At 43.3% G+C, this 24,018-nt stretch overlaps 1 protein-coding gene across 7 annotated transcripts in view; it reads right to left on the bottom strand.

Moving 5' to 3' along the window:
* The window catches only part of LOC130283797 (sulfotransferase 1C2-like), a 58,418-nt gene extending 36,625 nt beyond the window's left edge, over window positions 1-21,793 (bottom strand). Inside the window, exons 1-3 of one of the 7 annotated variants that reach the window (XM_056533288.1) lie at window positions 20,957-21,005; window positions 20,576-20,859; window positions 19,468-19,594 (exon numbers count right to left, since the gene is read on the bottom strand). Coding sequence is in view for 2 of the 7 variants with exons in the window: in XM_056533282.1 (XP_056389257.1) it covers window positions 20,957-21,096 (140 nt within the window). In the remaining 5 variants the exon portion in view is untranslated. Of the gene's footprint in view, window positions 1-4,683; window positions 4,793-18,279; window positions 18,936-19,467; window positions 20,860-20,956 lie in introns of those variants that run through there. The other 6 variants (XM_056533290.1, XM_056533283.1, XM_056533287.1 and 3 more) reach the window with 6 other exon arrangements.
* Window positions 21,794-24,018: the final 2,225 nt, after the last annotated feature.

Genomic DNA, 24,018 nt, shown 5'->3' with positions numbered 1-24,018 from the left:
CTGCAGGCAAGAGAGTGACGCCGCGAGCGCTCCGGAGGGGAAGCGGGACCCGGAGCGCTCGGCGTTACAGCTGCTAGTCCCATCATCCTTTTACAAAATGTAGGTACACATTCCTGTATTACCTGTAGGCCCTGTCAGGTTGAGTCCCTCAGTGACCTGGGGGCTCCCCTGCAGGGACTTCCCTTGTTCTCTTGTTAATTCATTAAATGTGGTATGTGTATCTTTAAAGGGGTACTCCGGTGGAAAACTTTATTTTTTTAAATCAACTGGTGCCAGAAAGTTAAACAGATTTGTAAATTACTTCTATTAAAAAAAATCTTAATCCTTCCAGTACTTATTAGCTGCTGAATACTACAGAGGAAATTATTTTCTTTTTGGAACACAGAGCTCTCTGCTGACATCACGAACACAGTGCTCTCTGCTGACATCTCTGTCCATTTTAGGAACTGTCCAGAGCAGCATATGTTTTCTATGGGGATTTTTTTCCTACTCTGGACAGTTCTTAAAATGGACACAGATGTCAGCAGAGAGCACTGTGGTCATGATGTCAGCAGAGAGCTCTGTGTTCCAAAAAGTAAAGAATTTCCTCTGTAGTATTCAGCAGCTAATTAGTACTGGAAGGATTAAGAATTTTTTAATAAAAGTAATTTACAAATCTGTTTAACTTTCTGGCACCAGTTGATTTAAAAAAAATAAATAAATAAACGTTTTACACTGGAGTACCCCTTTAATGACTCAGCCCTTTTTTGCACATCTGACCACTCCCACTTTATGCATTAATAACTCTGAGAGGCTTTCACCTTTTCTTCTGATTCCGAGAATGTTTTTTCGTGACATATTCTACTTTAATATACTGGTAAATGTTTGTCGTTACCTGCATCCTTTCTTGGTGAAAAATCCCCAAAATTGATGAAAATTTTGGAAATTTAACATTTTTCTAACCTAGAAACTTTCTGCTTGTAAGGAAAATAGATATTCCAAATAAATTATATATTAATTCACATATACAATATGTCTCCTTTATGTTTGCATCATAAAGTTTAGATGTTTTTACATTTTGAAGACATCAGAGGCTTCAAAGTTCAGCAGCAATTTTCAAAATTTTCACGAAAAATTCTAAATCAGAATTTTTCAGGGACCAGTTAAGTTTGAAGTGGAATTGAGGAGCTTTTCTGTGAGAAAAAGTCATAAATGACCCCATAATAGAAACTGCACCCCTCAAAGCTTTCAAAATGACATTTTAGGTGTTTCACAGGAATAGCAGCAAAGTGAAGGAGAAAATTCTAAATCTTCATTTTTTACACTCGCATGTTCTTGTTGAGCCATTTTTTTTTTATTTTTACAAGGGGTAAAAGGAGAAAAATTCCCCCAAAATGTGTAACCCAATTTCTCTCCAGTAAGGAAATATCTCATATACCTATGTAAAGTGTTCGGCGGGCGCAGTAGAGGGCTCATAAGGGAAGGAGCGACAATGGGATTTTGGAGAGTGAGTTTTTCTGAAATGGTTTTTGGGGGGCATGTCCCATTTAGGAAGCCCCTATGGTGCCAGAACAGCAAAAAAAAAAAACACATGACATACTATTTTAGAAACTGCACCCCTCAAGGCACGTACCAAGGGGTCCAGTTAGGGTTGCCACCCTGCCGGTATTTTACCGGCACAGCCGGTATTTTCATCTACATTCCGGGCTGTGCCGGTAAATTTGGATGAAAAATACCGGCCATGCAATGGCCGGTATTTTTTATTCACTGACAGGGGCGGACGGAGCAGCATCCCCAGAACAGCACTGCTTTCATGACCGGCCGTACAATACCCAGGTCTGACACCACCAGTCTGTGACAGGGAGAGCTCCGTGCGATGACAGGAAGAGATTGTACAGTGCTGGGGAGGGGGCGTGACCTCCTGTCTCCTCTCTCCCCCTCCTTCTCTCTGCCCCGTGCAGTCTTACAACCCTCCACAGGCAGAGCAGGGAGAGGAGAGGAGAGGCCGTGTATCCTGTCTCCTCTGCTGCACAGGGCGGGTGAGTGTCTGTGTTTATATGTGTCTGTGCATGTGTCTCTGTGTATATATATATATATATATATATGTGTATGTGTGTGTGTGTGTGTGGGGGGTAAACTGCCTAATCTGGGGTACAACTATGCTCCTAATCTGGGGGACAACTATGCTCCTAATCTGGGGGACAACTATGCTGCCTAATCTGGGGGACAACTGTGCTCCTAATCTGGGGGACAACTGTGCTCCTAATCTGGGGGACAATATGCTGCCTAATCTGGGTTACATCTATGCTGCCTAATCTGGGGGACAACTATGCTCCTAATCTGGGAGACATCTATGCTGCCCAATCTGGGTTACATCTATGCTGCCTAATCTGGGGGACAACTATGCTCCTAATCTGGGGGACATCTATGCTGCCCAATCTGGGTTACATCTATGCTGCCTAATCTGGGTTACATCTATGCTGCCTAATCTGGGGGACAACTATGCTCCTAACCTGGGGGACAACTATGCTCCTAACCTGGGGGACAACTATGCTGCCTAATCTGGGGGACAACTATGCTCCTAATCTGGGGGACAACTATGCTCCTAACCTGGGGGACAACTATGCTGCCTAATCTGGGGGACAACTATGCTCCTAATCTGGGGGACAACTATGCTGCTTTATCTGGGGGACAATTATGCTGCCTAATCTGGGGGACAACTATGCTCCTAATTTGGGGGACAACTATGCTGCCTGATCTGGGGGACAACTATGCTGCCTGATCTGGGGGACAACTATGCTGCCTGATCTGGGGGACAACTATGCTGCCTGATCTGGGGGACATCTGTGCTCCTAATCTGGGGGACAACTATGCTGCCTGATCTGGGGGACAACTATGCTGCCTGATCTGGGGGACATCTGTGCTCCTAATCTGGGGGACAACTATGCTGCCTGATCTGGGGGACAACTATGCTCCTAATCTGGGGGACAACTACCCGACCCTCCACAATATTTTTAGTTTCTCATGTGGCCCCATGGGATAAATAATTGCCCCCCCCCATTCCTCCTCCACCCTGGACATTACTTAACCTGGAGCCGCCCGGGGAAAGGAGAAAGTGAAGACAAGAGACTGGTGAGACCTCTCTGCAAAATTGTGTATTTAATGCTGTGTTTCCCAACCAAGGTGCCTCCAGCTGTTGCAAAACTATTACTCCCAGCATGCCCAGACAGCCTTTGGCTGTCCGGGCATGCTGGGAGTTGTAGTTTTGCAATAGCTGGAGGCACCCTGGTTGGGAAACACTGATTTAATGTTTTAATGTGTGAAACTATCTGCTCCGCTCTGTATCTAATCCTGTCATGTGCGATACTGTCTGCTGAGCCTGTGTATCTAATCCTGTCATGTGTGATACTGTGAGCTGAGCCTGTGTAGCTAATCCTGTCATGTGGGATACTGTCTGCTGAGCCTGTGTATCTAATCCTGTCATGTGTGATACTGTGAGCTGAGCCTGTGTAGCTAATCCTGTCATGTGTGATACTGTCTGCTGAGCCTGTATATCCAAATCTGTCATGTGGGATACTATCTGCTGAGCCTGTGTATCTAATCCTGTCATGTGTGATACTGTGAGCTGAGCCTGTGTATCTAATCCTGTCATGTGGGATACTGTCTGCTGAGCCTGTGTTTCTAATCCTGTCATGTGTGATACTGTGAGCTGAGCCTGTGTATCTAATCCTGTCATGTGGGATACTGTCTGCTGAGCCTGTGTATCTAATCCTGTCATGTGTGATACTGTCTGCTGAGCCTGTGTAGCTAATCCTGTCATGTGTGATACTGTCTGCTGAGCCTGTGCATCTAATCCTGTCATGTGTGATACTGTCTGCTGAGCCTGTATATCCAAATCTGTCATGTGGGATACTATCTGCTGAGCCTGTGCATCTAAATCTGTCATGTGTGATACTGTCTGCTGAGCCTGTGTATCTAATCCTGTCATGTGCGATACTGTCTGCTGAGCCTGTGTATCTAATCCTGTCATGTGCGATACTGTCTGCTGAGCCTGTGTATCTAATCCTGTCATGTGTGATACTGTCTGCTGAGCCTGTGTATCTAATCCTGTCATGTGTGATACTGTCTGATTAGCCTGTTTATCTGACGTTGCGCAGGGGGACGTCACTCGTCATCACAGAGAGCCAGCGTTGCTGTCGCGCACCACCACTACCGCCGCCGCTGGCATAAATAGGGTTTTGGTAGGTATTCTCTAAATGTAAATTTTTTGTGCGATATAGGAAAATTCCCCCCGCATATATATTGTATCCCTCCAATCCCCTATGCCATTTCTTAAACCCCCCTCCCATCCCCCATGCCATTTCTTAAACCCCCCTCCCATCCCCCGTGCCGTTTCTTAAACCCCTGATCCCTCAGCCCCTGTGCAATCTGGCCCCTCCCCTTTTGTAGCTCCACCCCCACATAGCCACACCCATGACCGGTATTTTTCTGAGGGAAAGGTGGCAACCCTAGGTCCAGTGAACCTTAACAACCCACAGGTGTTTGACGACTTTTCATTAAAGTCAGATGTGTAAATGAAAAACAAAAAAAATGGTTTCACTAAAATGCATTTTCTTTAACTTTTGAAGTCATTTTCCCTTTAAATAAAAGGTTTCTTAAAGGGCCGGAGACGCCTTATATCTTATATATAGCCTTATATCTCACCTGACGTTCTCCGATGTCTCCTCCACCTTCGTCTGGATGATTCTTCTACCTCGTTCTTCTTTCTCCCCCCCACAGGCCCCTTAGATTCAGCCTTCCAGCTGTGGCTCCGCCCACATCCCAGTAACCCACTCTTAACCCCGCCCCTTTCCAGTGCTGTATATGTCAAGGGGACTCGTCCACGCCCTGCTACTTCTAGTCTTGGAGATTTCTTCAGCTTTCTTTCTATTAACCCAACGTTTCCCAACCAGGGTGCGTCGAGATGTTGCAAAACTACAACTCCCAGCATGCTCGACTCACCCTAGTTGGGAAACATTGTATTAACTATTCGTTGAGCTGCTAGTCCTATCATCCTTTCACAAAATGTAAGAAACATAGCTTACCTGGTGGAGTTTTACTGTAATTCATTTGTTTTATTTTTTTTACTGTCATTTTGTGTTTAGTTAAATTTTTTTCTTCATTAATTTGTTTATTTTTATTATAAATTGATTTGTTTATTTATTTATATCATAAATTCATTTCTTTGTTTAGTTTTTTTCTTTCTTTCTCAATAATGGATTGATTTACCTATTTACTTTTCCTTATGAATTTATAGATTTATCTGATTATTTATTTATTCATTTTTATGAATTTATTCATTTTTATTAATTAGTCCATTTTTTTTTCCTTTTTATGAATTTATTATTATTATTTTTTTCTTTAAATGGGCACTGTCAGATACAAAAACTTTTGATATGTTGTAAAGCGTGTATAACCAATAGGTTTTGCAACTGGTTTCATTAAAAAATTTTCAGTATTTCGCACTGAAAAATCCAGTCAAACAACTGCCCCCCGCCCCTCCCCCCGGCGGCTTGGACACATACTTGTCCTGTTGTGTCCATGAGTAATGTCCCAGGACAGGTACACGTTCCTGTATTACCTGTAGCCCCTGTCAGGTTCAGTCCCTCAGTGGCCTGGGGGCTCCCCTGCAGGGACTTCCCTTGTTCTCTTGTTAATTCATTAAATGGGGTATGTGTACCTTTAACCCCTTGGGGACCGAGCCCATTTTGACCCCGAGGACCAGAGCATTTTTTTTTCCAATTCTGACCACTGTCACTTTAAGCATTAATAACTCTGGGATGCTTGAACTTATGAATTTGATTCAGAGATTGTTTTTTCGTGACATATTCTACTTTATGTTAGTGGTAAATTTACGCCTATACTTGCATCATTTCTTGGTGAAAAATTCCAAAATTTCAGAAGGGAAGGAGCAACAATGGGATTTTGGAGAGTGAATTTTGCTGAAATGGTTTTTGGGGGGCATGTCACATTTAGGAAGCCCCTATGGTGCCAGAACAGCAAAAAATACCCCACATGGCATACCATTTTGGAAACTAGACCCCTCAAGGCACGTAACAAGGGGTACAGGAAGCCTTAACACCCCATAGGTTTTTGACGACTTTTAGTTAAAGTCGGATGTGTAAATAAAAATAAAAACATTTTCACAAAAATGCTTTTTCCCCCCCAAATTTTACATTTTTACAAGGGGTAATAGGAGAAAATGTCCCCCAAAATTTGTAATCCCATCTCTTCTGAGTACGGAAATACCCCATGTGTGGACGTCGAGTGCTCTGCTGGCGAACTACAATGCTCAGAAGAGAAGGAGTCACATTTGGCTTTTGGAAAGCAAATTTTGCTGAAATGGTTTTTGGGGGGCATGTTGCATTTTGGAAGCCCCTATGGTGCCAGGACAGAAAAAAAAACACATGGCATACTATTTTGGCGCACTACAATGCTCAGAAGAGGAGGAGCGCCATTGAGCTTTTGGAAAGGGAATTTGTTTGGAATGGAAGTCAGCGGCCATGTGCATTTACAAAGCCCCCCGTGGTGCCAGAACAGTGGACCCCCCCACATGTGACCCCATTTTGGAAACTACACTCCTCACAGAATTTAATAAGGGGTGCAGTGAGCATTTACACCCCACTGGCGTTTGACAGATCTTTGGAACAGTGGGCTGAGCAAATGAAAAATTTAATTGTTCCAAAAATCGGTCAGACACCTGTGGGGCGTAAATGCTCACTGCACCCCTTATTACATTACGTGACGGGTGTAGTTTCCAAAATGGGGTCACATGTTGGGGGGTCCATTGTTCTGGCACTATAGGGGCTTTGTAAACACACGTGGCCTTCAATTCCGGACAAATTTTCTCTCCAAAAGCCCAATGGCGCTCCTTCTCTTCTGAGCATTGTAGTTTGCCCGCAGAGCACTTTACATCCACATATGGGGTATGTTCCCTATTTTCCCTTGTGAAAATGAAAAATTTAGGGTAACACCAGCATTTTAGTGAAATTTTGATTTTATTTTTTTTCCATCCAACTTTAACAATTGTCAAACACCTGTGGGGTGTTAAGGCTCACTATATCCCTTGCTACATTCCTTGAGGGGTTTAGTTTCCAAAATGGGGTCACATGTGGCTATTTATTTTTGTGTTTATGTCAGAACCGCTGTAAAATCAGCCACCCCTGTGCAAATCACCAATTTAGGCTTCAAATGTACATAGTGCGCTCTCACTTCTGAGTCCTGTCGTGCTCCCGCAGAGCATTTTACGCTCACATATGGGGTATTTCCGTACTCAGGAGACATTTCGTTACAAATTTGGGGGGTCTTTTTTTCCTTTTACGTCTTGTGAAAGTATGTTCACAGTTGTTTAACCCCTTAAGGACGCAGGACGTAAATGTACGTCCTGGTGCGGTGGTACTTAACGCACCAGGACGTACATTTACGTCCTAAGCATAACCGCGGGCATCGGAGCGATGCCCGTGTCATGCGCGGCTGATCCCGGCTGCTGATCGCAGCCAGGGACCCGCCGGCAATGGCCGACGCCCGCGATCTCGCGGGCGTCCGCCATTAACCCCTTAGGCACCGGGATCAATACAGATCCCGGCATCTGCGGCAGTGCGCAATTTGAATGAATGATCGGATCGCCCGCAGCGCTGCTGCGGGGATCCGATCATTCATAACGCCGCACGGAGGTCCCCTCTCCTGCCTCCATCCGGCTCCCAGTGTCTCCTGCTCTGGTCTGTGATCGAGCAGACGATCGCCGATAACACTGATCTGTTCTATGTCCTATACATAGAACAGATCAGTATTAGCAATCATGGTATTGCTATGAATAGTCCCCTATGGGGACTATTCAAGTGTAAAAATAATGTAAAAAAATGTAAAAGTAAAAGTTAAAAAAAGTGAAAAATCCCCTCCCCCAATAAAAAAGTAAAACGTCCGTTTTGTCCTATTTTACCCCCAAAAAGCGTAATTTTTTTTTTATAGACATATTTGGTATCGCCGCGTGCATAAATGTCCGAACTATTAAAATAAAATGTTAATGATCCTGTACGGTGAACGGCGTGAACGAAAAAAAAAAAAAAAAGTCAAAAATTCCTACTTTTTTTATACATTTTATTAAAAAAAAATTATAAAAAATGTATTAAAAGTTTTTTATATGCAAATGTGGTATCAAAAAAAAGTACAGATCATGGCGCAAAAAATGAGCCCCCATACCGCCGCTTATACGGAAAAATAAAAAAGTTATAGGTCTAGGTACTAATTTGGTTAAAAAGTTTGTGATTTTTTTTAAGCGCAACAATAATAGAAAAGTGGGTAATAATGGGTATCATTTTAATCGTATTTTAAATTGTACGGCGTGAAAACGAAACCTTCCAAAATTAGCAAAATTGCGTTTTTCGTTTTAATTTCCCCACAAAAATAGTGTTTTTTGGTTGCGCCATACATTTTATGATATAATGAGTGATGTCATTACATAGGACAACTGGTCGCGCAAAAAAAAAGCCCTCATACTAGTCTGTGGATGAAAATATAAAAGAGTTATGATTTTTAGAAGGCGAGGAGGAAAAAATGAAAACGTTAAAATTTAATTGTCTGAGTCCTTAAGGCCAAAATGGGCTGAGTCCTTAAGGGGTTAAGTATGGGGCAACACCAGCATGTTAGAGTAAAAAAAAATTTTTTAAAAATTTACAATAACATGCAAGTGTAGACCCCAACTTTACCTTTTCATAAGGGGGCAAAAGGAGAAAAAGCCCCCAAAATTTGTTAGGCAATTTCTCCCAAGTACAAAAATACCCATATGTGGCACTAAATCGTTGCCTTGAAATACGACAGGGCTCCGAATTGAGAGAGCGCTATGCCCATTTGAGGCCTACATTAGGGATTTGCATGGGGACGGACCCGGATGCAAGAATTACACTTGCATCCAAATTTCCCGTTGGGAGTTTGAGCTGCAGCAGAAGATTTGCTGCATCTTAAACTTGTGGCGAGAAACTCACTGTAAACCTCCGCCAGTGTGAATTGTGGTGTCCCTGTACAGGACATGGTCCTGTACCTTCCTAAGTCCCCTCAGGAAGAGTCCCTGCAGTCCATAGGGCTCTCCCTTGGTCATCAGTTACTGCTTCATATAAATGCATTGTATATATTATGTGCATATTGTTCAGTATGTATTAAGGTTGCACAAATGTATAAAATGTATAGGACCTTCCTGGGTCATGTAATCTACTGTCATGTGATGTACCCAGAGTTCCCTGGGTACAGGCCCTCCAGGCTTTGCAACCAATGAGCTTTAGTCCAGCCCCCCTAGTATATAAAGGGGCTGTAGTCTCTCAGCTCTCTTCCTCTCTTCTCTCCTGGATTTCAGTCAAGCACAATACCTGTACTATCTCAATTCATCTCATCTAGGCCAAAGCCTAAAGAACCTGCAGCCACTTCAAAACGTGATTTATCAAGCTCTATCTACAATTTCTAGTGACTACTACTCAACTCAAGAATACAATTAGTAGCACAGTGGCCTGCATAAATCTCAATACTACAAGTCCCAGCAATCCTGTGAGGTATCCTGCATCCTGGTTGCCTCTAGAGAAACCGCATAACTGTAAAGACTGTTCCATAAGAAGTTTAAGTAAAAGTTCCAGTTATTTTCACAATTCCTGCTGTGGACATTCCTTTATTGCCTGCCGTTTTTGGGTTGGTTATCGGCAGGGCCTTATACAGAAAACAACCACATCCTGGCTTCACGACTAATCAGGGGTTAATAACACCTTGTCCCACAGGGTTAATACCACCTGACCCTGCTACACCATTGCAATACCCCAGACACCACAAGTCTTTTGGCGTCCTATGAACAGGATACGGGTGTGTGCCTTTAATAACTCAGCTACTCTGTTCACCCGCAACGAAAAATGGGTGTACACCGTTATTACAAGTGCCATAGTCCTCCCCATATGCAGGAATGTGTATAGAATACTGTCCAGGATTTCCGCAAGTAGCAATTGAAATCGCGCCCAAAAGTGTACATGACATTGTTGCTGAAATTGTGCTTTGCGGGGGTGCAAGAAAAAGTAAGGGGGGAGGTGAAGAATATTGTATTGTGGGGTTAAAAAAGAACCAGAGAAGCGCGCCAAAATGTCCCGCGCTGGTCTGAGATGGCAGCAAGGTATACGGAGATGGCGGAGCCCATTTGAGGAGAGCAGCAATATGGCGCCGGGGCAGCGGAAAGTTGCAGTGGCCGCAGCGCAACTTTTCCAAGAACTTGCTGATGGCTTGCAGCAGTTGTCCCTTGGGGCTGAGGAGGCCTGCAACGTGCAGAGGACAACGAGTGGCCAGCCACCCCAAGAGAGGAATCAATGCAGACTTCAGAACCTGCATCGCCGGTGAGATTGTCCCCTCACCACAGATCCTGGGGATCCCTGGCGGAGATCGCAACCAAGGAGTCGGATGTAAGTATACCGGCTGAAGCTGCTTTTTCTACCCCTTCATCCTCCTCCAGCCCCGACCGGGAACCCCTAGTACAGAAGTTTGCCCCCGTTAGCGCATGCCCGCGGTCACCCCCCTTCCACAGTGGGTGTTCGGCGACGAGCCTGCGCTCATACAGTACATGTGGGACCCACGTCCTTCCCCAGCCAGGGAAGTCCCATCCACCGGTCCCCACAACCGAGGCAGAAAGGGCCCACAGAGAGGCCGAAATAGCCGGCATCATAGAAAAATGTTATGTGCCCAGGCCTACTCCCCCTGAGGAGGTGAGGCCTAACCACCGGGCACCAACATATGGGCCTAGGCTCACTCTGGAGCTGGAGGTGTGGCCTAACCAGCAGGCACCAACTGATGTGCCGCCGCCTACTTCACCTAAGGAGGTGAGGCCGAACCAACCGGCACCAACTGTAGTACCAGTGGCCTCAGCCGCTGCCATTAATGTTGTTGTGAGCATAAACCCATCAGTGGCACAGTCCCGGCTCACAAATGTTTCTTGGGACAATATTGTAAACCCCATGTGGGAAGCTCAACCTCGTGCCCCTCGCTATATGTCGCAAAGTAGGAAGCACGCTGATAGTCGAGATTGGGAGGACAGAAGATCCAACTTCTGAAATTGTTTTTCATTCACTAACTGTGTGGTACACTAGTATTCTCTTGTTGTTACAGGTTTTCTTCAGTTCTGCAACAAGTTCAAGATAAAGTGCCTGGCAGGACTATGCCAAGAAATTCTCCTCTTTGCAACGTAACCACCTTCATAAGTTTGTGCCCGGCCCCTGGCCGAGAGACTCCTTGCCTGAGGAGATCCTAGTAAGTTTGTGCCCGGCATAGCCATGTTTTCATTCAGGACTCCATAATGTAGGTGAACTGTAGAGCCTTACATGACCGTTAATGTAAATGTTATAATAGTAATACATTTTTGTGCACAAAATTTTGCACTCAAACAGCAGGTAAATGTAACCTGGATATCTCATGTTTTGTGCTGCTGATATGTAACCTTTGTGCTGCCAAGCAAATAAGATTTATGGTTACATAAAATGTTAAAAATGTAAATGGTTTACTGTACAGAAGTATAACATTCCTGTACATAAGTATAAAATCCCTGTACAGAAGTACATAATTCCTGTTTGGAAGTAAAAAAAAAAAAAATATTTCTTATAGGTGTTATAGTGTTTTCTTAAAGGTGCTCTCCCAGCTCCTCTGGGAGTAACAAGAAACACCACCCTGTACTAGCGCCTAACCCATCAGATATCAAGACTGACTTCACATATATTCATAAAATCCAGTGTGCACATAACTCAGTACATACCAATCCAAATAGTGTACATTCATAAAGTCTAGTACACATAACTCACTAAAATTCCAAATACCTATCTCACAAACAAAAAAAGAAATGAGTCTTAGGTACTCTAACCTGTCTATTACCAGTCCATACCACTGTTATGCAAAAATGTTATGTACTAATATGTTCTTTTTTTTATCTCTACGTGTTCAGGATGCTTTTGTGGCCAGAAGGTATTCCTGTAGCTAACCAAAAAAATACACATATTGAGAAAGGTAACAGTAAGTGTAATTGTTATCTACATCCAGAGTTCTAGGGGTAAGTGTGTAGTGCCGATAGACCCTAGTAGCAAAGGCATTGGGCAGAAAGCCTCAGGCAACCCAATCCGCAACCAGTATATAACAAGGTAAATAATATGTGGTATTATATCAAATGTATATGAATAAAAAGGTAATAGTGAGATAATGTCAGTATGTAGAAGCATCACAGTCATTATACATACTTCAGGTCAAGTGTCAGTCAGAGATTTCATAGTCAAATATCTACATGTCAGTCAAATGTCAGACATAAATCAAATATCAATGTCATGTGTTGATAAAGTTTTTATCTATACACGGATGTTATAGCTAGGATATAACTAATTATATTTCATGCATAGTCATTAGAGATGCATAATCTAATAAATAGTGTTGAGCGGCATAGGCCATATTCGAATTCGCAATATTTCGCGAATATATGGACGAATATTCGTCATATATTCGCTAAATTTGCATATTCGGAATATTCGCAGTATATTTTCGCATATGCAAAAATTCGCATATGGGAAAATTAGCATATAAAAAAATTAGCATATGCAAAAATTCGCTTGCCAGTCTTACACAGTAGTATTAGAGCCTTCTTTACACCACACAAGCTGGAAGCAGAGAGGGATGATCACTGTGATGTGTACTGGGAAAAAAAAATTCATAAAAAAACAAAAAAAAAAAATAACAATATTCGTAATTGCGAATATATAGTGCTATATTCGTGAATATTTGCGAATTCGCTAATATGCGATATTCACTAATAAAATTCACATTGCGAATATTCGCGAGCAACACTACTAATAAAGCAGAATGGAGATACCAAAGGTATGAGAATGTGATATAACACAATTGTCATGTTATTGGTGTCATTGCTAGCATTCTTAGTAAATTCTAAAAAGAAAAAAGAAAATATTACTTATCCCATCCTGTTCGTAAATAAGTTCCAGAGCACGTATGGACACTCTTTAAATGCACAGAGACTCTATATATTTCTTTCATCATTTTTGTTGTCATCAGCCTGAACTGGGACATTTGGGACATAATGCTTCAGGACTGCATCCGACCCTATGGCCATTTCGTTCCTCTCCCTAAGTGGACATACGTCGGGGACGACTTTTGTTAAGTAAGGGGGTTTGTGGTGTCCTGAACATGTCCTGTACCCTTCCTAAGTCCCCTCATAGGGCTCTCCAGCAGGGCTTCACCCCTTGCTCATCAGTTACTGCTTCATATGCATTGTATATATTCTGTGTATATTGTTCAGTATGTATAAAGGTTGTACAAATGTATAAAATGTATAGGACCTTCCTGGGTCATGTGATCTACTGCCATGTGATGTACCCAGAGTTCCCTGGGTACAGGCCCTCCAGGCTTTGCAACCAATGGGCTTTAGTCCAGCCCCCTAGTATATAAAGGGGCTGTAGTCTCTCAGCTCTCTTCCTCTCTTCTCTCCTGGATTTCAGTCAAGCACAATACCTGTACTATCTCAATTCATCTCATCTAGGCCAAAGCCTAAAGAACCTGCAGCCATTTCAAAACGTGAGTTACCAAACTCTATCTACAATTCTAGTGACTACTACTCAACTCAAGAATACAATTAGTAGCACAGTGGCCTGCATAAATCTCAATACTACAAGTCCCAGCAATCCTGTGAGGTATCCTGCAACCCGGTTGCCGCTAAAGGAGAGAAACTGCATAATTGCAAAGACTGTTCCATAAGAAGTTTAAGTAAAAGTTCCAGTTATTTGCACAATTCCTGCTGTGGACATTCCTTTATTTCCTGCCGTTTTTGGGTTGGTTGTCAGCAGGGCCTTATACAGAAAACAACCACATCCTGGCGTCACGACAAATCAGGGGTTAATAACACCTTACCCCACAGGGTTAATACCACCAGACCCTGCTACACTATTGCAACACCCCAGACACCGCAAACCTCCAGCTGTTGCAAAACTACAACTCCCAGCATGCCCTTTGGCTGTCGTGCATGCTGGGGGTTGTAGTTATGCAACAGCTCGAGGCACACTGGTTGCAAAACACTGAGAGTTTGTTACTCAACGCAGTGTTTTGAAACCAGTGTGCCTCCAACTCTTGCAAAACTACAACTCCCAGCATGTATGGTCTATCAGCACATGTTCAGAGTTGTAGTTTGCAACAGCAGGAGGCACACTGGTTCTGAAACGCTGAGTTAGGTAACAAACTCAGTGTTTTACAACCAGTGTGCCTACAGCTGTTGCAAAACTACAACTCTCAGCATGCACTTACACCTGAAGGGCATGCTGGGACTTCTAGTTATGCAACAGCTGGAGGCACACTACTGCAACTCCCAGCATGCCCTTTGGTAATTTGTGCATGCTGGGAGTTGGGCATGCTGGGAGTTGTTGTTATGCAACAGCAGAAGGCACAACTACAACTCCCAGCATGCCCTATGGTAATTTGTGCATGCTGGGGGTGCACACAAAAAGGGCCCCCAGCTGTTGCATAACTACAACCCCCAGCATGCACAAATTACCATAGGGCATGCTGGGAGTTGTAGTTGTGCCTTCTGCTGTTGCATAACAACAACTCCCAGCATGCCCTTGTGTGCATGCTGGGAGCTGTTGCTTAGCAATAGCAGGAGGCCAGCCTTACCTCCTGCTGCTGCGCAGTGAATATCCGTCTGCCCCCGCCTCCGCTGCTGGGGCCCCCATCTCTCTGCCGATGCCGAGGATCGGGGGCCCCAGCCTCAGGTGAGGGCTCCTGGCTCTTGCCCTCCAGAACAGAGGCGGAGCGGCTGCCATTAGGGACACCCCCACTGCAGGCATCCCGATTCGTCGGCCGATAATGGTACAGCATACTGAGGGAGGGGCGGAGACCTGCACAGTGAGGCCACGCCCCTTCCCTTTGAGAGGAATTCAGACTAGTGAGCTAAATTAAAGGTGTAATAAAAAATAAATAAAGGCGCTAGACACATAAAAATTATATGTACATGGTCAGGATTAGGTACTGAGGGATATATAAAAAAAATGTTTTTGTTGGATCTGACGGGTTCGCTTTAAGCATTAGTTTATGTATTTGTTTTTATTATTAATAATTGATTTGTTTGTTTATATATACATTTTTTTATGAACTTAATTTTTTTTTATTTTTTTCATTAATACATCCATTTGTTTATTTATTAATTTTTCTTATGAATTCATTTATTTATTTTTTATTAATACATTTATTAATTCATTTTTATTTATGAATGTAATTGCTTACTTATTTTTGTATTTATTTTATTAATACATTCATTTATTTGTTTATTTTTTTTATTAAGAGATTAATTTATTTGTTTAATAATTAAATAATGTTTATTTATGTATTTGCTTTGCATTTGTTTTGTATTTGTTATGTGTTTGTTTATTTATTTATTTATTTTTTAATAATTTATTTTACTTTTCTTTATGAATGTATTTGCTATTTATTATTTTTTTTCTTTATGAATTCATTTGTTTTTTTAATAAATTAAGTTATTTTTATTATTATTTCTTTATGAAATGTATTTATTTATTTTATTTTTCTTTATGAAATGTATTTATTTTTTCCCCAAAAAGAATTTCTGGGCTTGAGAAGCAGTAAATTATATTGAGGTTATAAAAACAGAGACATAGGACGTGTTCACACTAAGGAACTGACGTGAAATTTACTTATGTAATTCCGCGTCTGTATTCCGCTCCAATTCTGCCTTTAATGGTCTTTTCTTGGCTCTAGGCCAGTGCCTTGTGGGCCTATTTGTATTTACACCACTGATTGGGTCCCAGGGAAGTTTATAAAATGTATCATTGATAAAACTATCCTTCATTTTCCATATCTCTGCTTGCTGAACAAACACGACGTTGTAGTATACACGAACCACAGTCATATAGACGTCTGTATAAGCAATCCCAAGAACACATTCTATTGCTTATCTACGGGTAACGCACACAAAGGACTAACGCGTTTTGGACAGTTTGATGGTGCAGGATTTCTTTCAGAAACAGCGCCACCCCTGTCTTCAGGTTGTGTGTGGTATTGCAGCTCAGTTCCATATGGAGCCAAGTTGTAATACCGCACACAGCCTGAAGACTGGGGTGGCGCTGTTTTTGGTAGAAATCATCTATGTTTTTCTAATCCCGGATAACCCATTTAGGTCCACATCTATCCCTACCACGTGGTATACGTCTCGCTCTATATAATGACAACAGGGTGCCTCCAGCTGTTGCAAAACTACAACTCCCAGCATGCCCGGACAGCCAACGGCTGTCCGGGCATGCTGGGAGTTGTAGTTTTGCAACAGCTAGAAGCGCCCTGGTTGGGAATCATTCATACTGTGACGGTCTGCAATTTTCTGTCTGCAGAGCATCTCAGCACAATATTGCACCATATGTTGCGCTGCAGAGCATCGCAGCTGGATATTTACAGTCGTGTGTTTTCATTTGTTTTATTGTTTGCAGTGTTGCATGTGCATTCTGTATTTTTCACCAATGTTTGTACACAAGGGGGCGCTCCTTACCACACAGAACTGACTTATTATGATTTCTTAATATTATTTTACACATTGTCGTCTATATCTCTGGCTGATTATTCTTGGTGTATTATATGAACCTTTTATTTACCACTTGTCTGCGTCCTTATCCTATGTTCACACTCATCTGTTTCTATGTGTTATCTATCATTGTCAGGGATGAGATCGCTGGTCTATGTGGTTTTCACGTAACTATGTAATCTCACACGTGTCATCTTTCTATAGCTATTTGACCATTTGCTGTGTGTATGTGTATGTATATATATATATACCGCGGTGGGACGGTCCACACTATTTGGCGCCAAATTTGCAAGCTAAGTACCTCATATTTTCATAGTTTCATATCTTCATTTATTGCATTACAGCTGTATAGCTTTTCATGTTCTATCTATATACTCATGTTTTATCTATATACTCATGTTTCATCTATATCTTTGTGCTGGCAGTGTGCTGCTGTATTCTCCTGTTGCTGTATATATATATATATAGATAGAGAGAGAGAGAGAGAGAGAGAGAGAGAGAGAGAGAGATGTAAAAATACATACATATATATGTATATATATATATATATATATAAATAAAAAAAATATGTATATAATAATATATAAATAATATTTATTTATATATAAATTCATTTTTATATTTTTCCTTATATATATTTATTTATGGATTAATTAATTTATTTTCAATTTTTTGTATATATTGCACTAGGTCATTTTCTGATAGATTTAGATTTAAGTACTTCTTTTCATTACTTTACCCACAGATTTATCCTACCTATGAAATTAAAGGAGTACTCCCGGAACTGAAAACGTATCCCCTATCCTTAGGATGCCGTACGGGCCCCCGGCAATCCGCACAAAGGACGTGTGTCGACCAGCGCACGAAGCCGCATCCGACGCGCCGCTTTAATACAACTCTATGGGAGAGGCTGGATCGCTGCTTTCGTCAATCTCCGGCTCTGCCATAGCGCTGCATTGAGGGGGCGCGCCGGCCTCTGCTCCGACACACACCCTTTGGGGGAGATTTATCAAAACTTGTGCAGAGGAAAAGTTGCCCAGTTGCCCATAGCGACCAATCAGATTTCATGTAGCAGATGTCTTGTTAAAAAGGAAAGAAGCGATCTGATTGGTTGCTATGGGCAACTTTTCCTCTGCACAGGTCTTGATAAATCTCCCCTTTGAGCGGACTGCCAGGGCCCCTTAAGGGAGATCGCAGGGGGGGGGGCCCAGGATAGGGGATAAGTCTTCAGATCCTGGAGTACTCCTTTAATGTGTCTTCTTTTTTACGTTTTATTAGGTGTTTTTGTGGCGAGCCCCGGGGGTGCGATGTGAGGTGTAGGGGCAGATGGTGTTGCCCAGGGGTAGATGATGTTAACCCCTAAGCGTTCGTGACGCCAGTGTGTAGTTTGCCTATGTAACCACCCGAAGGTAATCCCATTACAGTCGTTACTCCTAGGTTAGGCAGGGGTATATAATAGTCCAAGGCCAGGTTAAGGTTAACGGTAGCTTTACTGAAGTTGAATAAGTTTAACAGTCTTTACATTGTAGTGAGGTTCCAGAGAGGTGACCAGTAACACGAGGGACCTAGCAGCTTGCTGGGACTTGTAGTGACTTTGACAGACTTTAGCACAGCCACGCTGACTATAATAGACTTGACTTGACTGAAGATGGTGACAGCAGACAGAGATGACGACTTACTGACTTGTGGCTGTAATTTAGGCTTGAGGCCTCCAGATGTGCTGGACACTGACCCTGAGACGTCTGGACTGGACTTGACCTACATGAGCAGAAAGTGTGGTGGAAGAAAGTGATTGTAGAACCTCCCCCTCTTATAAAGGGGGGGGGGGCTGAGCAAGGAGCCCATAGGCTAGCTGTGGGTCAATTGGTTACCTGGTGCTCTCTGGGTAACAAACATATGACTTTAACATATGACAACCATTACCATGTGACTAATAACCATGTGACCATATCAAAGGTCCTTTACACTTTATGTACAACCTATACACTTTATGGGGGAACACTTCAGGTTAGCCCTGAGGACGTACAGCGACTCAAGCTGATAGGACTGTAGGATGATATCCTGTACTGGGACATCACAAACCCTGGAACTCCACATCGTATCCAATCCGACATGGCCCAATAGTTTCCATTGACTTGAATGGGACAGGCTGTGTTGCCGGGGCAGGTACTTTATTGTGACAGCCCTATGCAGGTGACCCACTACATTGCGAAGTGATTGGCCAACACATGTGGGCGCATGCGTCTATCACAATTTGGTAACTGCTTCAGTGACATGGGCAGCCCCCTTCCCCTAGACATCTTATCTCCCATCCAAAGGATAATGGATAAGATGTCTGATCGCGTGATCTGCTTGTTGCACCCGGCGTTCATTAGAGCGTCGGGTGCAGCGTTGGAGGCATGTGATGTTGCAGCTGCGCCCCACTCGTGATGTCACGGCCACGCCCCCTCAATGCAAGTCTATGGGAGGGGGCATGACTGCCGTCACGCCCCCTCCCATAGACTTGCATTGAGGGGGCGTGGCCGTGATGTCACGAGTGGGGTGCGGCCCCGACGTCACAAGCCTCCGCCCCGCATCGCTAGTCATCCAGCAGGGAGCGAAGTTCGCTCCGTGCACCGGATGTCTGGGGTGCCGCAGCCGAGATCGCGGGGGACCCCAGTGGCAGGACCCCTGCGATCAGACATCTTATCGCAATAAGATGTTTAGGGGTGGAGTACCCCTTTAAGGAACACAATGAGGAAATGCTGAAAAATAGAGTAAGGAAAGGCTGTGGAATGTAGTAAAGAAATGCTGAGGTATAAGGTGAGGAAAGACTAAGGAACATGATAAGTAATGAGGAGCATTGTATGAAAACAGCTTTTTCTCACTATTTCCAGCCAAGAATGTAGAGAAGTATTTATTCCAAGTCCCAGGTTCTGGCAAACCCAAACTTATCTTCTGGAAGTAGAAGTAGGAGACCATGGAGTCTTTGGCATTCCGGGCAACATAAATTACCTGTGATAAGGAATGAGAAAATAAACTGTAATGTCTGCTTTTGTGTTTTTGTATTTTCCGTTTTAGGCACTGTTCAGACTTTGTTTGTATGCATTATCAGTTTTCTGTGCTATACCCCCTGGATAGGGAATAGTTAATGCTCTGAGCCTATGGGAACTCGGGTAGGGCTTTGTAAACCTGAGCTTTCCTGAACTGTGTGCTGGTTATTTGTGCATAGTTCTTACTCTGACCATGACTGTTTTATTATGCACCTTGTCTGTCTTAGTATTTATCTGAGTTTTAACCATGGTTTATTCCTGTTTGATATACTGTACATTTTAGTCTGCTTGGTTTTTAGTACTTCTGTCGGTTTTTAGGATATGTATGTCCGTTCTGCTTAGTCTGTGTTCACACTGTTAGTCTTGCTTGTTTACCCGTACTCAGTATGTTTTAATTCCTGTTTTAAGTCTGTTCAGGCTCATCCATTTTCAGTCTAGTGGAGTGTGCCCACTGGCTAGAAGTCTATTTGGCTTTATTATTAATGTCCCTCCATGTTGGAGTGGGGAGTCTAGTTTGTTTTGTGTCCAGTGTGAACAGTGTCCAATGTTTCCTGACCTTTGTAGTGTTTTACATTCAGTTCATTAGCTCATCCCCTTCATCTCCTGGTTTCTGCTGTTTACTTATTCCATTCCTAGTCTTGTTCATTTATACATGTCTGGATTTTGAACTGTATGTTTTACGCTGTATCCTGCCCAGTTGGTATTTGTATCCTGCCTGGTATGTCTGTTCTGGTATTTGTATTCTTGTTCTGTTTCTGGCCTGTGGTTGACTATGTTTACTATATTTGTGTACCTTTACGCCCAATGCACTTTAGCGCAGGTAGGGACCAACACCGTGGTTGTCGATCCGCCGTTTAGAGCGGATGGGAAAGTAGACAGGGAGAGTTTCCTAGGGACAGCTTAGGGCTCACTCTCCCTGTCCACCCCCTGTCATGACACATACATTAGAGAGCTGGACCAAATCTTGTCCAAAGAAGATATCTTCAGGTCACTCCTAGGAATGCTTCACACTAGAGATAGAAAGAATAGTCATATAGGGCGAATAGTCAGATAGGAAGAATAGTCAGAATTTGAAGAGTTCCCCTTTGAATGTCAGTTCTCATCGTCTTTATCAATTCTTTATGTTCACCTTGACATTCTTCTCCCAAAAAGATGGCGGCACAAGCTGTATTGGAAGATGGGTTTTTAGGAGACGTGGTGACTCCATTGTGTTATCGGGGTCTACACCTAAAACATAGTAAGGTCAGAACTCCGTCACGTTTTTGTTGCATTATTGCTTCATGTTTATAGATATTTATAATCATAGACCTGAGGTCTCCGTTACCTGACATCAAGGGCTGCGCATTGATGTCTATGAAGGGCACCTTGATGAGGCACGGGGCCCGCATGCTCCTCTCCACGTCCCCGTTTAGCATGATCAGGCCCACGATCTCCTGCATCCATGTGGTTCCTGCAATAACACATACATATCGGCTGACCGGAATCCCAATACAAACTATAATAACCCAAGCAAATGTTTCTATTAATGTGGATTTCCGTATGGATTTCCAGTCATTTATATCACAACACGGTTTACTACCAGTTAAAGGGGTTCTCCGCCCCTAGACATCGTATCCCGTATTCCTTGAATTGTCAGACAAATTATAAACGCGCATATCTTGGGATCGGAAAGACGTGTCAAGATACTGTAAGAAGGTGTGTGATCGGGGACCCTAAGAAATGTAATGATAGTAACATCTCATTTTTGGGGGTTAGCCACAGGTCCTCTTGAAAAGTGGTGCTCTACACTGATGTAGGGCAGCCCTCTGGACAGTTCAAGAACCAGTGAGGCAGTCCCAGAATCCGGATACTGTCCTGCTGTTTCGGGATATCCCATTAATGGGGTTCCTGGCCCCTTTAAATATTCCAATGCGCCCCCTACGCGGCTCTTACTGTGTCCCTCTTTCCATTCTCTTAACATTGGGAGGTCTAATCTGGACCTAACAGTGTAACAATATTCACTAACTTTCATACTGTAGGCGGAGCTATCCCTATGGGGGGCGGGGTCACTCACCGGCTTTAGGAAAAGTTGCCACCAAGATATCGTCTTCCCGCGCCTGGAAGTTGTAGATCTGGTCCCAGACTTCGCAGGTGGTCTCAGGGAGCGGGATGCCCTGGATCTCCCCCATTTTAATGGTCATGTTCTTCATCTTCTCAGCAAATTGTTCTATTAATTCTGGATCCATCCTGGAATGATCTATATTATATTCTCTTTTTGTCTGTTTTCACTCCCCGGGGTGCTCTGTGGAGTCTCTACACTCTTTTACACCTTTCCGGTGTCTCTTTCACCTTTTGTGCTATTGATTCTCCTCTTTGTGTCACTTATTCTGGTTTCTCATCCCCTCCGGCCTCCTCGTTTTGACCTTTACCACCGTATGCCCGCCTCTTAGCCCCCCCCCCCCACACCCCTTTACTGAGCTGTAAAGATAATATACTCTATGCCCAGCCTTATAGCTTCTAGTCTCGGAAGTGTCTTCAGCTTTATTTTATTTACCATGCCTTATAAATGTACAGGATTCTCTAGTTACAGCCAAAGTTGTTCCCCTAATTCTTGTTCTTTCAGGCTGTAAACCTTTATCTCTCACTGCTGCCCCCTCTTGGAACAATTGTATACCAAAAAATTAAGTCACCACCCACCAAAATACCATACTAAAATCAATATTTTCATTGAATCATGAATAAAAGCACTGTATATATTAATAACCACACCTATGGATCAAACTTGCCGCACAGCAGCTATATATGCCAATTTAATGGGTCCCTGTAAGACCATTAAAAATAGTTGAAAAGACACAAATAAAACTTAATTGGCAGCAGCACGCAGGTAGAGACGCCGCCGGCCGGGGCAGATCTCCCTGCTACTGCACGGACCTTCGCATATACCCGGATTATTTACAAAGAACTACCTATACCAGAGGAACAAGACCGGTGTAACGGAGCTGGGTGTGGATCCTCTACCTGTGTGGCTGTCTGGCTGATGACTCGGACTGTATCAGGGAGCGGTTTGTAAGGTGCCACTGGTTTTCACAAAAGCCCCCGCAAGGCAGGATGGGTTTGCTGCGGCAGGCGACACCCAGGTCGCTACCCCCGACACGGCTCGACCACACAGGTAGCCGGGCAAGGTGGGGTACCGAAGGAAAAGGCAGTAGCGTAGTCAAATGTAGCAGAAGGTCAAGGCAGGCGGCAAAGGTTCGGAGTCTAATAACGTAGCAGAAGGTCTGGATACATGAGTAAGGCAAACAGGCTATAGGGGTCGCTTAATCTCAGGCTAGGGGCACTGAAGATCCGGCAGGGAAGTGTGGGAGGTGCATGGACTTTATAAGATGGTGTCAGGTGCAAACAGTAATTATGGGCGTACTGGCCTTTTAAATTTCAGAGCACCAGTGCACGCGCGCCCTAGGATACGGGGACGCGCGCACCGGAGCTCAGACACAGGAGAGGAGGCGGCAGCTGTACATGGTGAGTGACAGGCTGGGACTCGCATGCGGGCACGTCCCGCAATGCGAATCCCGGCTCCGCCGGCAGATGGGGATACAGAGATTCTGTGCTCACTCTGTGCAGAGCGTCACAACCGGAACATGAACACGGACTTCTGAAAGGTAATACACTTCTGGTTAACATTAAAACACGCTCCGTAATTGTGGGACAAATAGCGCTTTGTGATACTGTGGAAAAGGCGCGCATGTAATATTCGCGTCCCCACATCTACACACATATATGGAAACCTACATTCAGAAAATCCAGTAAGTCCTCAATAGCGCTGCTGCCAATTAAGTTTTATTCATGAATAAAAGGAAAATAAAACAGCAGCATATCACCGTATATATAAAGAAAGTATCTATGCTCAATGGCCCAGATTGATCAAACTGAGAAAAAGTGGAGAGATTTTCCCATAGCAACCAATCACAGCTCAGCTTTCACTTTACCTCAGCTCGTTATCTGAGCTGTGATTGGTCGCTTTATTTCTCTCACACAGTTTGATAAATCTGGGCCAATGTCCCTGACGTGGGGACTTCCCCGGATACACACAGAGCCGACCTGAGAAAATCTGGACTTTACAACATCTCGACAGCCGGATCTATGCAGATTACCATATTGTAATCTGGTCTTGTTAATATGTAATGACCTTTGTTTATTATTTTACATACTTACATTTTCTTTACTGTCAAATATCTGTTTTAAAGAAAAATTCTTTAATTAAAAAAACTGATGAAAAAAAAAAAAGAAACAGATCATGAAATGTCAATAACATGTATACATGGCACAAATGGCCCAATCAAATCCAATATGGATCTGTGAGATACAAACGTATAACATATATATATATATACACACGACCCACTGCTG

Source organism: Hyla sarda, chromosome 8, assembly GCF_029499605.1.
Source record: "Hyla sarda isolate aHylSar1 chromosome 8, aHylSar1.hap1, whole genome shotgun sequence".
NCBI classification, from domain to species: Eukaryota; Metazoa; Chordata; class Amphibia; order Anura; family Hylidae; genus Hyla; species Hyla sarda.
The sequence above is the reverse complement of the archived record's forward strand: the minus strand, read 5'-3'. Positions and strand labels throughout refer to the sequence as shown.